Source organism: Nylanderia fulva, unplaced genomic scaffold (genome assembly GCF_048542155.1).
Source record: "Nylanderia fulva isolate GAGA-0341 unplaced genomic scaffold, ASM4854215v1 Scaffold17, whole genome shotgun sequence".
In the NCBI taxonomy this organism is placed as follows: Eukaryota; Metazoa; Arthropoda; class Insecta; order Hymenoptera; family Formicidae; genus Nylanderia; species Nylanderia fulva.
The window spans coordinates 4,262,052-4,273,922 of record NW_028189945.1 but is presented as its reverse complement, the minus strand read 5'-3'; the positions used below and the strand labels follow the sequence as shown (position 1 = coordinate 4,273,922).

Below are 11,871 nucleotides of genomic sequence, written 5' to 3'. Positions count from 1 at the left end.
AAGGGAACTATTTTATTTTGTCGCGCACCTTCCCTCCCTTTTTCTCTCCCCCTTTTCATCCCCCTCATTCCACTTTATATTGCGTGAGCCGTAGCGTAGCGGCAGCCAAACGAATTACAGGTAACAAACAAACAAAAAGTGTCAGATATCAGAGTTTGAAGAAGATGACTGATTACATACAGTGTTTTGAATTAATTTCATCTGCGGCGAAACAGTGAAATGTCTTCGGATACCGGAAAATCGCCGCGAATCGAAGATGTAAGTTTTTCTTTAGTGTTACTTACATTCACAAGCTTTCGGGTGCTCGTTTAACCTAAATCTATCACTGCAGATAGTGCGTCGAGCGATATTTCAAAATCTTTTTCATTAGATGAATAAGGATAGGCATTTTATGCTTTGGGCATAATAGCATGTTCCAAAAATTGTTTTTAAACATTAATTTTAATAGTTATGCATAGTATACACTTAATATTATATTAAATTAAACACTTAATATTAAACAATTATATTAAACAATTTTTGACACATGCTATTATGCTCAAAATACATAAAGTGCCTATCCCTATAGGTAAAATAAACGGGTGAATATTCATATGTTGTATTCTCTTTTTTTAGTTGATCTCCTCAGAAGATGATACTTTGGGATCCTCCGTAAGTCTGAGTGTTGGGGAGAATTCCGTGCGTATTAAGAAGAAAAGCAAATCTACCAAAGAAACTGAACAATTATTGGCTGATAAGAGAGATGTGCAAGACAAGTGGTGGTTGAAGAGACCTGAAACACGTCTAGATGTTTTAAGTGCCAAGAATACAGATGCAAAGGTGAAACAGTCTCCTACCCCTATGTCGGATGTCAGCTCTTCTATGAAAGAGTTTCTTGAGAAGGAAAAAATGTGCAAAGTAATTGATTTAGTCATGTAATATTGCGATAAGATATTTTTTATAATTCAATTTAGAATAGGGGGTTGCGAATATTTTTATTTGCTATTGTTTCTAACATTACTTTACATGTGTTTTATAGACAGTGTCAAAGAGCGAAGGAGAACTGAAAGACAAAGATGATACTTTATGCGATATACTTGCATCTGTAGCTTTTGATAAATATCCATCAGATTTCGAAAGTAAATTTTTATATAACATATAAAATTAAACCATTTTTTTATACAAATCACAATGTTTGTATTTAATTTATGTACTTATATTTATTATAGATGCTACTGATGAAGATATTGGTAGTATATTAGAAGAAATGAGCAAGATTGCTGGAGCATTAAGTCCTAATTCAGGCCCTGAACGTACCAAATCTGGCGATTCCAGTAAAAATCCTACCGAAGAAGAGAAGTCGGTAGAGGAATTATTAGAGGAAGCTGAGAAATTAGTGAGGAAAAACAGTAATACTTTGTCAAAAAGTATATCCAAATCTGATACTCTAGTACCGGAAATTAATGAAGATGAAAGCCTAAGTAGAGTAAGACAATTAGAAGCTGATATTTTTCAATTAATAGAAAATGAAGTTCATAAAGAAACAGAAAAGATAAAGAGAAGTCCGAAAAATGAGAAAAAACGGGAAAACAGTCCCGGAATCGAAATCGTTTACGAAAGCTTAAGTAATTTGAGACCACCGAAGACATTGGAACTTCAAAGAAGAAAATTTGAGGAACAGAAAGTCGAAATATCAAGCAGTTCAGATTTAGATGATCCGATTGAAAGACATTCCAAGTCCGAGGAATTAAAGAGCACAAAGAAAATGGAGATGGAGAAGGAGAATCTGCAGAAGGAAATCACGGACGTGGACAAGAATTTTTTCGAAGATTTGTTGAGAAAATCCAAGGAAAAGGCGGAAGGCGGGATATCTGGAAGCTCTAGTTTTGGACAGGAAGATTTCTCACACTTCTTAAAGTTGCTTCAAGGACAAAACATGGACAAAAACGAGCTAGAATCAAAAGAGTCTAATGTAGTTTACGATCTTTTTTTGAAATCTACCAATGGCGAACTATCAACTGTAGAGAATCAATTAGTTAATGGCAAAACCCCGGAGTTTCCGGAAAAAGAATTTTCTGAGATATTAGAAAAGGAATTATCAGGCTCTAACAATGCAAACGTTGAACATGAAATTAATGAAAGTGATTCTAGTGTTAGCGAAAGACAACGAGCACCTAAAAAACGAACACCTAATTCTCCATCAATTGCAGCAACACTTTTGCAAAGTTCTAAAAAAGAATCTAAAAAATCTGTATCAAAAGACATAGAAAGAGAAAGCAATAAAATTGTAACAGAAGGCAATAAAAAGTTGGCTAATTCTGAAAGTGAATTATATACAGTAGGGTTGACACCAAGATTAGAATTATTTGCGGATGCAATACCCAAACTTATGGCTGAAAAATTAAATGAAAATGTGAAAGAGAATACGGAAAAGGTAGATTTGGCACATAAAGAATCCATAGAAGTGAAGATTGAGACAAAAGTGGAAAGTTTGCATGTCGCTAAAGCATCCAAAACTTCTAGGATTGATCATCAAGAAGCATCTGGTAGTGTTTCGAAAAAAGCAATAGATCCCTCTAAAACCGATCGTGTGGTTAGTGCACCGAGCAATAAACAATTAAAAAAAGAAATAAGATTTTGTAAGTCCAAGAGCTACGATCAAATATGTCAGCCTCCTCTAAGAACATCTCTTGAAAATATCAGAATTAACAAAGCATCGGATGTATCTAAGAAATCTGCGAACTCAGTCGTAAGAAAATCATCAGTGATAAAACCAAAAGTGCAATCCCGATCAATTTCCAAAACTATAACGAAACCTAATGCATTTCTAAAACCAAAAATAGATTCCGCTAAAGCTGGATCCACATCTAATTTACCAGCTGCGTGCAAAGGATCTCAATTGAAATCGCCCGACAGTTACAGAAAAAATTTGATGGCTGCCGGAGATTCGAAGCAGATTACAATGAAACGTGATTGGGAGATGTTATGTCGCGAAGAGAGGCATAAGAATTCTCTTCTAAAGCAACAATTGGAAGCCGAGGCGAAGCTGTACAAAAGTCAAATCGAAGAGATGCGTGTGTCCTTCGAGGGTGAACTGTTTGCCTTGAAGAAACAGAATATAATTTTGAAAGCGAGAGTCGACGAACTTTCTCTAAACGAAAGGCTCCAGCCTGAAGTTCCAGCTAAGAACGATACAAAGATCGTTCTGCTAGAACAAGAATTAGAAAAGCAGGAGAACCTAATCCGCGCTTACGAGACCGAAAACAAGAAATTGATGCAAGACACGAAACGTATGCAAGAGGAGTTGAAGAGTTTGCAGTCTAAGCAGAAGATCACGGTAGCAGAGGCGAACGATATGCAACAGCTCACAGATCGGGTGAAGGATCTTCAGGAAGAGACATTGAAGCTGAATCTCGAGGTGTCTGAATTGAGAGAGAAAAATAGCGATTGCCTGCTCAAAAATGACGATTTGATTCAACAGAACAGTTTACTCGCGGACGAACTGGAGATGTTCAAGGAGCAGCTGAGAGCTAAGAACAACTTTATCACGGATCGACTGCAAGTGATGACCACCGCGGAGTTAGAACTGAAGAAACAAATAGAAGATATGAGTATCAAATTGAGCTCAAAGTCGGAACAGCTGCGAGTGACGAAGCAGGAATTGGAGAAGTTTCAGCGAGATGTATTGCCTTTGGAAAAGGAACTGTTAGAGCTCAGAGTTAAAGAGGGACATTTGCATGAAAAATTGCAAATAAGCAAGAGTCATACCGAGCGCGAGAAGCAGCTGACCCAGAAGCTCAAAGATCAAGTTATTCTGGACAATAAGAAAATCATAGATCTGAATAGGCAAGTGCGCGAGTTGGAGCGTATACTTAAACGGAAGAATCCCGATTCGGTCTCGGCTCTCATACTCACCGCCAATTCGGAGCAGGAGAAGATTGGTTCCGAGAAAGTAAAACTCCTCGAGGAAAGAATAGTGAGTCTCGAGAACGAGATTAAAGCCAAGGAGGATATCGCGCAACAAAATTTAGTTGACCTGCAAAAGAAGTTCTCCGATATGAAGGAGAAGTACGCGGCTCAGATAATGGAATTGGAGGGAAAACTATTGGAAGCTACTACAAAGGAGCACAAATTGTACAACGATATGTTTACCCAGACGATCAGGCATATTGAGAGCAAGAATATGGAGACTAACAAGAGAGACGATAAAGCTTCAGCGATGGAAGAAAAGAAGGATCAAAAAGCAATGAAGGTTGGACCGAAGTCTCAAAATCCGAAAGAGGACACGCATCTTATCGCTACTATAAGAGGCTTGAAACTGGAAATCACGAACAAAGATAAAGCAATCTCGAAGATAACTAAGGAGTATCAGGAATTACAGAAGACAAACCGGAGATTGCAGAAGGAACGGGAGAAATTGTTGAATGATCGAAGGAGCTTTAGAAGTATGGATTTTGAGAGGGCGTTCCGAGGACTGAAGAACGGCGAAGGAAACGATCAGAATTCAAATGTCTATCAGAACGGACACGTTTCCGACTCGCAAAGACTGTCACAGTCGACACCAAAGTTATATGATCCGATGCAGTACACGGAGAACGGCAAAAATGGAGTTATCAAGAAATTAACTAACGAAAACGACATTTTGAAAGAAGAGCTGAGTAAAATGAACAAGGACTTCATGGCTTTAAAGAGCAAGAGGTTGCACGATTTGAATCTCTTGCAGGAGGAACACGAACGAGAAATTGCTACTCTTGTGAAGGAGTACAGTGTCAAATTCGGAGACTCTAAAGTGGTAAAGTTACAGGTTTGTAATGCTTAGCAAGCACTTGGCTTTTTTGTATTTTATTTGTTCTTTTATTATCTAATCGCACAAAATTTAGAGTAGATCTTTGCTTGTGTAGAAGAAACACTTTGCTTCGCTCATTTTATTCATTTATCATGGCACTGAAAATTTTACTATGTCATACTTTTTATTTGTCAGGGTCAGATTAATACTCAGGGGGCGATCATATCACACTTAAAAGAGCAGATCGAAAAGTTTCAAGACTACAAGGAGCAGGTAGTCGTGCTGAAGGCCGAAAGAGAGCATCTAGAGAATAAAGTGAAAACACTGACCGAGAAAATCAAGTACTTATCAACGCCGGTATGTGAAATATTTAATCAATTTTTAATCAAATATTTAGTAAACCGTACTTTTAATCTTAAAAATGGGTCTCAAAACATGATGTTTTTATTTCAGGGAACGGAACAATTGCAGTTGCTGCAGGATAAGATTACGATTCTCCAGCAACGGCACGAGAGTAGAGAAATGACCTTGCAAACGTTAATTCGCGACTTATTGAGGAACCGAACGCATTGCAAGGATTGTAAGAATGAGAAGGGCAAGAATCGTCAGCTTTGCTACTTTCGGCAGGAACTCGATCATATTTTAGGGATGCTACAAGAGATCGCTAACGTCCATTGATATCGCTGAATCGAGAAATTGTCTTTATCATCGTACAATGTCTTTATTATCGTACAAAATCGGACGGTTCTCGATTCGTAATCGAATATTGTGATAATTTTTACAGAAGTAAGACTTGCGATGTAATTTTAAATAATTCTCGAGAAAGGCATTAGATATATAGATATCAATATAGGTGCGTAAACGCGTTTATCCGCGTTATATTTAGCCAAAATATTTAGTCGATCCTTCCGTCGATTCTTCCAGAATTTTAATGTGAGGATTATTAATGTTATTAATGCGCAGTCTTCTTTCTCGCATCCATGATACACCGTTCGTTCTGCGAATTCGTGCCTATCAGCGTGAGATTCACGCGTTATTCGATAGGCTCGGATCACTGCCAAATAAAGGAACATTATTGTGAAGTAATAGTCCAATAGTCCAACGACGAACGAATATACTGTATTACTTTTCAGATTTCTATATTCGTCGATTCTCTTGCTGCGCGTGTAATATCTTGAAATATTGTCTGCTTTATTAGCATAATTAATTTTTATTGAATTAAAAATTAATTTTTAGAATAATTTTTAGAATAATTTTTAGAATAATGTAAGATATAAGTCATTGTAAGTCATCACATTCTTAAAGAATTAAGTCATATTTTTTACTTATTTATTTATTTATTGATTTTCGAAAAAAATACACAGCTGTTTGTACAACAATGTACAATTGCTTCTAATAACTTCTTTTTCCATCGATCTCGCTGTAGTTTATTTCTTATAACGAATTATATGATATGATATAATTCAAGAGAGAGAAGAGAAAAGAAAGTAAGCAAAAAAATGAAGAACTTATTACGTATATGACTTTCTATTTTTGCGTAGAGTGTATACTGTCTCCTTTTTCTTTTGTTTGTATTTTCGTTCGATTGATCTGTATCGATGGTTTCGTTTCTAATATAATATCATTTTCGCGTTTGATTTCAGGTTCTCCGTCCTCTGTTTTTCAATTGACTTTTTGAACACATGATCTTAAACTGTGCCCATGTCGCTTCTTCATCGATGCTTTAATAAGGCGTTCGTTGTAATTTGGATCAATCGAACAATTTATCATAAATTTTGCATTCGTGATTTGCTAATTATCTTGCGGCAACTGCAGTATCTACACACTTTTTCTCTCTGATTTCATATGCGAATTCTTTTTTTGTTCTTACGTCCTCGACATTTTCTTTAGATCATATATTTTTTCGTCACATGCTACGATTTCTTATTGTCGTTTTTATAAAAAATAAGTGGAATTTGTCCATTATTTTAATTACTTTCTGTTGTGATTCTTTTGTTTTTTCCCTATTCCGCGTATTCTTTTCCATCACTATTTTCTGTTTTTTCTTGGATTTCCCGGAGTTGCTTCGTTAAAAGTAAGTATATGTGCGAAGGCATTCGAGGTCTTAAAAGGAACACTGCCTCGTTTAAGAAATGTGAGCCTGAAACTCAAATTAAAAGATAGAAAGTTGGACATAAACGTTACGACGACAATTATTTTGCACTTTTAGGATAAAGATCCTAAATATCTGTCCTTTTAGGGCACTTTTACGATTAGGTTTTTGGTGTTTCAGGCATGATCTCGAATTGTCCCTGTGTCTTCTTCATTGGTTTGCTTTATTGAAGTATAACGAGAATGAATTAAATATAAAATAATTTATAACTAGAGACCATAACAGAATAATTAATAAAATAATAAGGAAGGAAAGGGAATTAAAAAATGAGAGTAGTGAGTTTAACTACGCGACTCTAATACTATTTATTTTCGGACAAAATATATCTTCTTAAAGATACATATATGACATTTTTGCGGAATACATACACACTGTACATTAATATACATTAATATCTTGAGTAAATTTGGAAACATCACATTGCAAGAAAAGATTTTCATTAATGCAATAATAAAATCGACACACAGAAGCAGGTTCAGAGAGCGGTTATTAGTGCCATTTTGGGAATCAACTATTTTTTCCTTTTATCCAACTATAAAACGTTGCATCTGCTGTACCATGTTGTTGCTGAAAGAATAATATATATTTTAAAATATATCGATAATTTTTTAAATATATATATATTTTTTTTTATTTTTTATATCATTACTTATTATTTTATTATTATTATGTGTTTTTTCGTGTTATCGTCGTTTTATATTTATTTTAATAATTATTCTGTTGTAATCTCTAATTATAAATGATTTTATATTATTATATATATCATTCTCGCCATATGTATTAAAGTATTTTATAATAATTTCATATAATCTGATATAATATATGTAGAATAATTTTGTATTTGTAATAAATCTGTAATATGCAATTATAATATATTTTAAAATCTTATAAACAATTTATAATTATAGTATATCTTACCCAAAAGTTTTTTTGCCATTATAGATAGAAAGCCCGTAAACCGTACAAAGTGCCAGGACGAAAGCTTGTCTCATAAAGTCATACGTTGTAGGATATTTGAAAACTTCATAGTTCATTGATTCGGGAATGATTTTCGCTTGCATTTTCTCGATGCTTGTGTCATGCGAATTCCTTTCCCATTTTGTTGAAAATCGATTATTAAATGCGATCCTTTCCATCCTCTCAACAGATAATGTTCGTCGTTCGCGATTTTCTTCAGGAACATGAGAAGCTCTAACAACTCGAGAACGAAGAGAAGCGAATCGCGATGAGTCCTTAACATTCAAATTCGATGATCTGCGACGCAATTGTCTAATAGAATCTCTTTCAGAAGACTCGACAAGTCGATTCTCGACTGATCGAGCTACCCGACGCTGCTCCAGATTTCTGATCTGTCGATCGCGTCGGGTATCCGACCTCTCTTCCGATGTACGAAGATTTCTGTTTTCGTAAACTGATCTATTCGCTCTGCGATCCATTACTCGCATCGAGATTGCGTTGCGTAGGTCAGAGTTACGCTCCACACGTCGATTTTGCATCCTGGATCCTTCGCGTGATCTCGAGCTGTCGTCGATCCTTCGCTCGATCGATTTTCGCGAGTTAGCGGCAGATCGTTCCTCCAGATCCCTTCGGTGAGAAATTCGCAGTTCTGCGGCTCGTCGATCTAGACGTCTGTCTGCCATCCTAGATACTTCGCGCGATCTCGCGTTCTCATCGATTTTCCGCTCGGACGATCTTCGGGAATCGAGACGCGTCGTATCTGGATTACTTCGTCGTTCTAAGACTCGATTTTCCGAAACTCTCCTGGACGCTCGTCGTTCAATTTGTTCGCGAGATTGCTGCGGGACAGTTCTTCGTTCGTCGCGAGATCGGTATACGCGATTCATCCTTTCACGTCGCTCTGTTGAAGAATCTTGCGACCTTCGATCTCTAGACTCTCTGAATTGTGCGAGTTCCCGACGATACATCGAATTACGATCGAAGGAACGGGAAGAGCGAATGTGTCTTTCACTTCGTTCCCGATTCGAGATGTCTTCGAAATCATAAAGCGATCGTGCTGGAATAGTCCTAGAATTTTCTCTCGCAGCGCGCGAATCACGTTGACTTACGATTCTTTGCGAACGATTTATCCTCTCTCGACGTACGTCCTCGGACGAAACTCGCGACCTCATACGGTCTAGAGATCTTCGATCAGTAAGGCGATTCTCCACTCTTTGGTGCTCGACACGATTCCTTTCCATAGATCGAGTCAAAGATCTACGTTCAGAGGATAATCTGCGTTCGTTAGACCTTTCAATATTTGACTCAACCGATCTGACTCGCCTGTTAAGTATCTCGCGGTCGAAATCATTGACACGTTCCATAGATCGAGATTGCAATCGACGATCATTGGATCTGACAAGATCTCGGCGAGAATTCCTAGCAACGCGATCGAGGAGAGCGCGGCGAGTGTCGAGTGATCTCTCTCGATTTCGACGATTCAGATTGTTGTTACGATCGATGTTTCCTCGTGCGATATTTTCCGAATGAGCCCTCAGGAGACTTTCGCGATTTTCGCGACGACTCGATCGTTCCGCATCTCGACGTTCGACAGATCGCGATCCGCGTTCGCGTATCTCAGATCGATAATCTATGCGAGTTCGCGTCAGATCTCGGTAATCGCGACGACTAGCTAGAACATTGCGCGATTGTTGCCGATTGATCTCACTCGGTCCTCGTCGTTCCATCGAGAGTGACCTGCGATCGCTCGTACGAAGCTGAAGATTCGAAGAATCTCGTCGATCCGCCGAGCGATCGACGCGATTTTGCCGATGCGCGATTCTATCGAACTCGCGTCGCTCACGTACGGATCGGGAATTCGTACGATCGGCCACACGGCGCTCGAAATCTCGCACAGTAGAACGGCGATCGGTTGCTCGAACGGATAAATCCTGCGATCGAGAAAGCCGAGTGGCGGAATCGAACGAGTTTCTGGCGTCCGTGATTCTCTTAAATCGGGATTCTCGAAATCGGTTGATAGATTCGTTGTCAGATGTACGAGTCCTGGATCTTGAAAGTCTCCCGATCGCCCTTAGATTTCTGGATGTTGGTTCTTCAATCTTCTGCGAATCGATTCTAGACTTGAAGCGATCAAGACTTAGCGATCGAGAGATTCTTCGAGATGTAGGTGACTTGGATACTTTAATTTCATTATCGTTGATCGGTTTGGTAATTTTCTCCGGCTCAGTAATCAGATGTGCAGGCATTTTGGCGAAAGGATGTAAGTTTGGACAGGCGTCCACCCTAGAAATGATAGATAATTTTTATTTTTGAGACCGAAATGTTCTTCCTTATCTTTAAGAGATACTATAGTAATAATATTAAAAGAATAGAAATTAATATATAAAATAATAATAAATATCTATATTTCTTTTTTTAAAGATATTATATAAGATATTTAAGTTTAGTTGAAAGGTTTAATCAAGTTAACAAAGTTTTTTTCAGTGTATTAATGTAAAATTAAAAATATTTTTTTATAAATATATATGAAAAAATATTGATTTAGTTCATACTCATGGGGAGCTTGATGCGTGAGTTCGGGTCCTGCGAGACTACCGGAATGTCCCTCCCTATCTCTGGATACTAATCCTAAAGTCAGACATGCGAGCGATACTATTAAGAGTCCGATGTATTGCCACGATCGTACGGGCAAAACAACGTGACGTGTACGTCGCATCCTGTTGCAAAATTTCCAAATTCGTTATCTGTAATCGAAATAATTTATATATGTAATTTTGTTTGTCTGCAATAAGTTTCCGCGTGTGAAAATTGCGAAAATAATAATGTACACAAAATTGCCTTACAATTTTGAAAATAAAATATTTTTTTAGATGAAAAAAGTGTTATTCTATCTTTTCATTTTCTTTTATAAAAAATTTTTGCTTCGAAATTTGAAGTAAAGTATTTCGTATTAAGTTTCACGCGATTTTAGAATATTTCAGAAAGCCTCGACGTTGATAAGTCATACCTGAGAAATTCAAGACTGCCGTGATCAAGTTCGCTGTAGGTATTCCTGAAGGGCTTTGAAGAGCTCTTCACGTTTTCGCGAGATGCTCTTCCTCGGAGCTCTGGAAAACTGCTGATGCTGATCGCCCCGAGGGAGTGGTTTTTATACCATACGAGACCCACGACGTAATTCGATAGAAATGCAATTCATCGCTTATCAACAGCGACCACATGGTGCCCCATATACTTGCGCGACAAGATTCCCATGAACAAAGCACGAATGGGCAATGTTGCGAGCGGAAAGATTGGAAAACCGCAATACGTTTGGATTAACCAACCGGAAAATTGCGAATCAGGATGACGGTCGATCGTGGGTGTCCTTTAAAACTCATTGAAACTTCATTCTGAAGGATTTGAATCGCTTTCAAATTGTTTGATCAAAATCCACTTGAAATTAAAATATCTCTAATATACTTAATGATGTCATAATAATTACTGTGGCTATCTAGGTAGAAGATATTTAATATCTCCACATTTATATCAAATTATATTTTTTTATTTTTTGAGTTTTAATGATTAGCGCGATAATTAACTTTTTTTTTATAATTCTGCAGACATAGAAGATATAGATTGTTTATTCATTAAAATATTTGTTTTAAACGGTGGATTAGTCTAGCAAAATTCTACTGCATTGTATATTATATTCTTTTGTGAAAAAATGGAAATTGAAAAAAAAAGAATATTTCTAGGGTATCAACAGAAATATATATTGTACAACGTTTACAAACACATTTATTTTTATACAAAACTCTCATTACAAAATGGGAAGATTGTGTATGTCTTATATATAAATACGCATTATTAATATATATTTACACATTATATTATATTATATATTTCTACATTTATATACCTATATATATATTCATAATGTGCGCTAGCTCGATAAAAATTTTTGAAAACTTCTGTTCGTTTACGAAAGAAAGTGAGCAGCAACATAATATTTTAGGAA

At 36.8% G+C, this 11,871-nt stretch overlaps 2 protein-coding genes across 3 annotated transcripts; one reads left to right on the top strand and one right to left on the bottom strand.

The window, feature by feature from the left end:
- The first annotated feature begins 86 nt into the window (after nucleotides 1-86).
- Nucleotides 87-7,484, top strand: LOC114944248 (uncharacterized). 2 transcript variants are annotated; one of them, XM_029320063.2, is made up of 6 exons: nucleotides 87-258; nucleotides 616-897; nucleotides 1,019-1,118; nucleotides 1,209-4,771; nucleotides 4,961-5,122; nucleotides 5,219-7,484. In XM_029320063.2, exons 1-6 carry the CDS (start codon nucleotides 220-222, stop codon nucleotides 5,441-5,443), a joined length of 4,371 nt encoding a protein of 1,456 aa, XP_029175896.1. In that variant the 5' UTR covers nucleotides 87-219; the 3' UTR covers nucleotides 5,444-7,484. The 2 variants fall into 2 exon arrangements, with proteins under 2 accessions (XP_029175896.1, XP_029175895.1); XM_029320062.2 differs by having other exon boundaries at nucleotides 88-258; nucleotides 1,209-4,783.
- LOC146723764 (uncharacterized) lies at nucleotides 7,198-11,008 on the bottom strand. Its single transcript, XM_085481216.1, has 4 exons — nucleotides 10,882-11,008; nucleotides 10,427-10,618; nucleotides 7,836-10,157; nucleotides 7,198-7,484 (listed from the first exon to the last, which is right to left on the bottom strand). The coding sequence occupies exons 2-4, from the start codon at nucleotides 10,588-10,590 to the stop codon at nucleotides 7,442-7,444; spliced, it is 2,529 nt and encodes an 842-aa protein (XP_085337342.1). The 5' UTR covers nucleotides 10,591-10,618; nucleotides 10,882-11,008; the 3' UTR covers nucleotides 7,198-7,441.
- Between the last annotated feature and the right edge of the window lie 863 nt (nucleotides 11,009-11,871).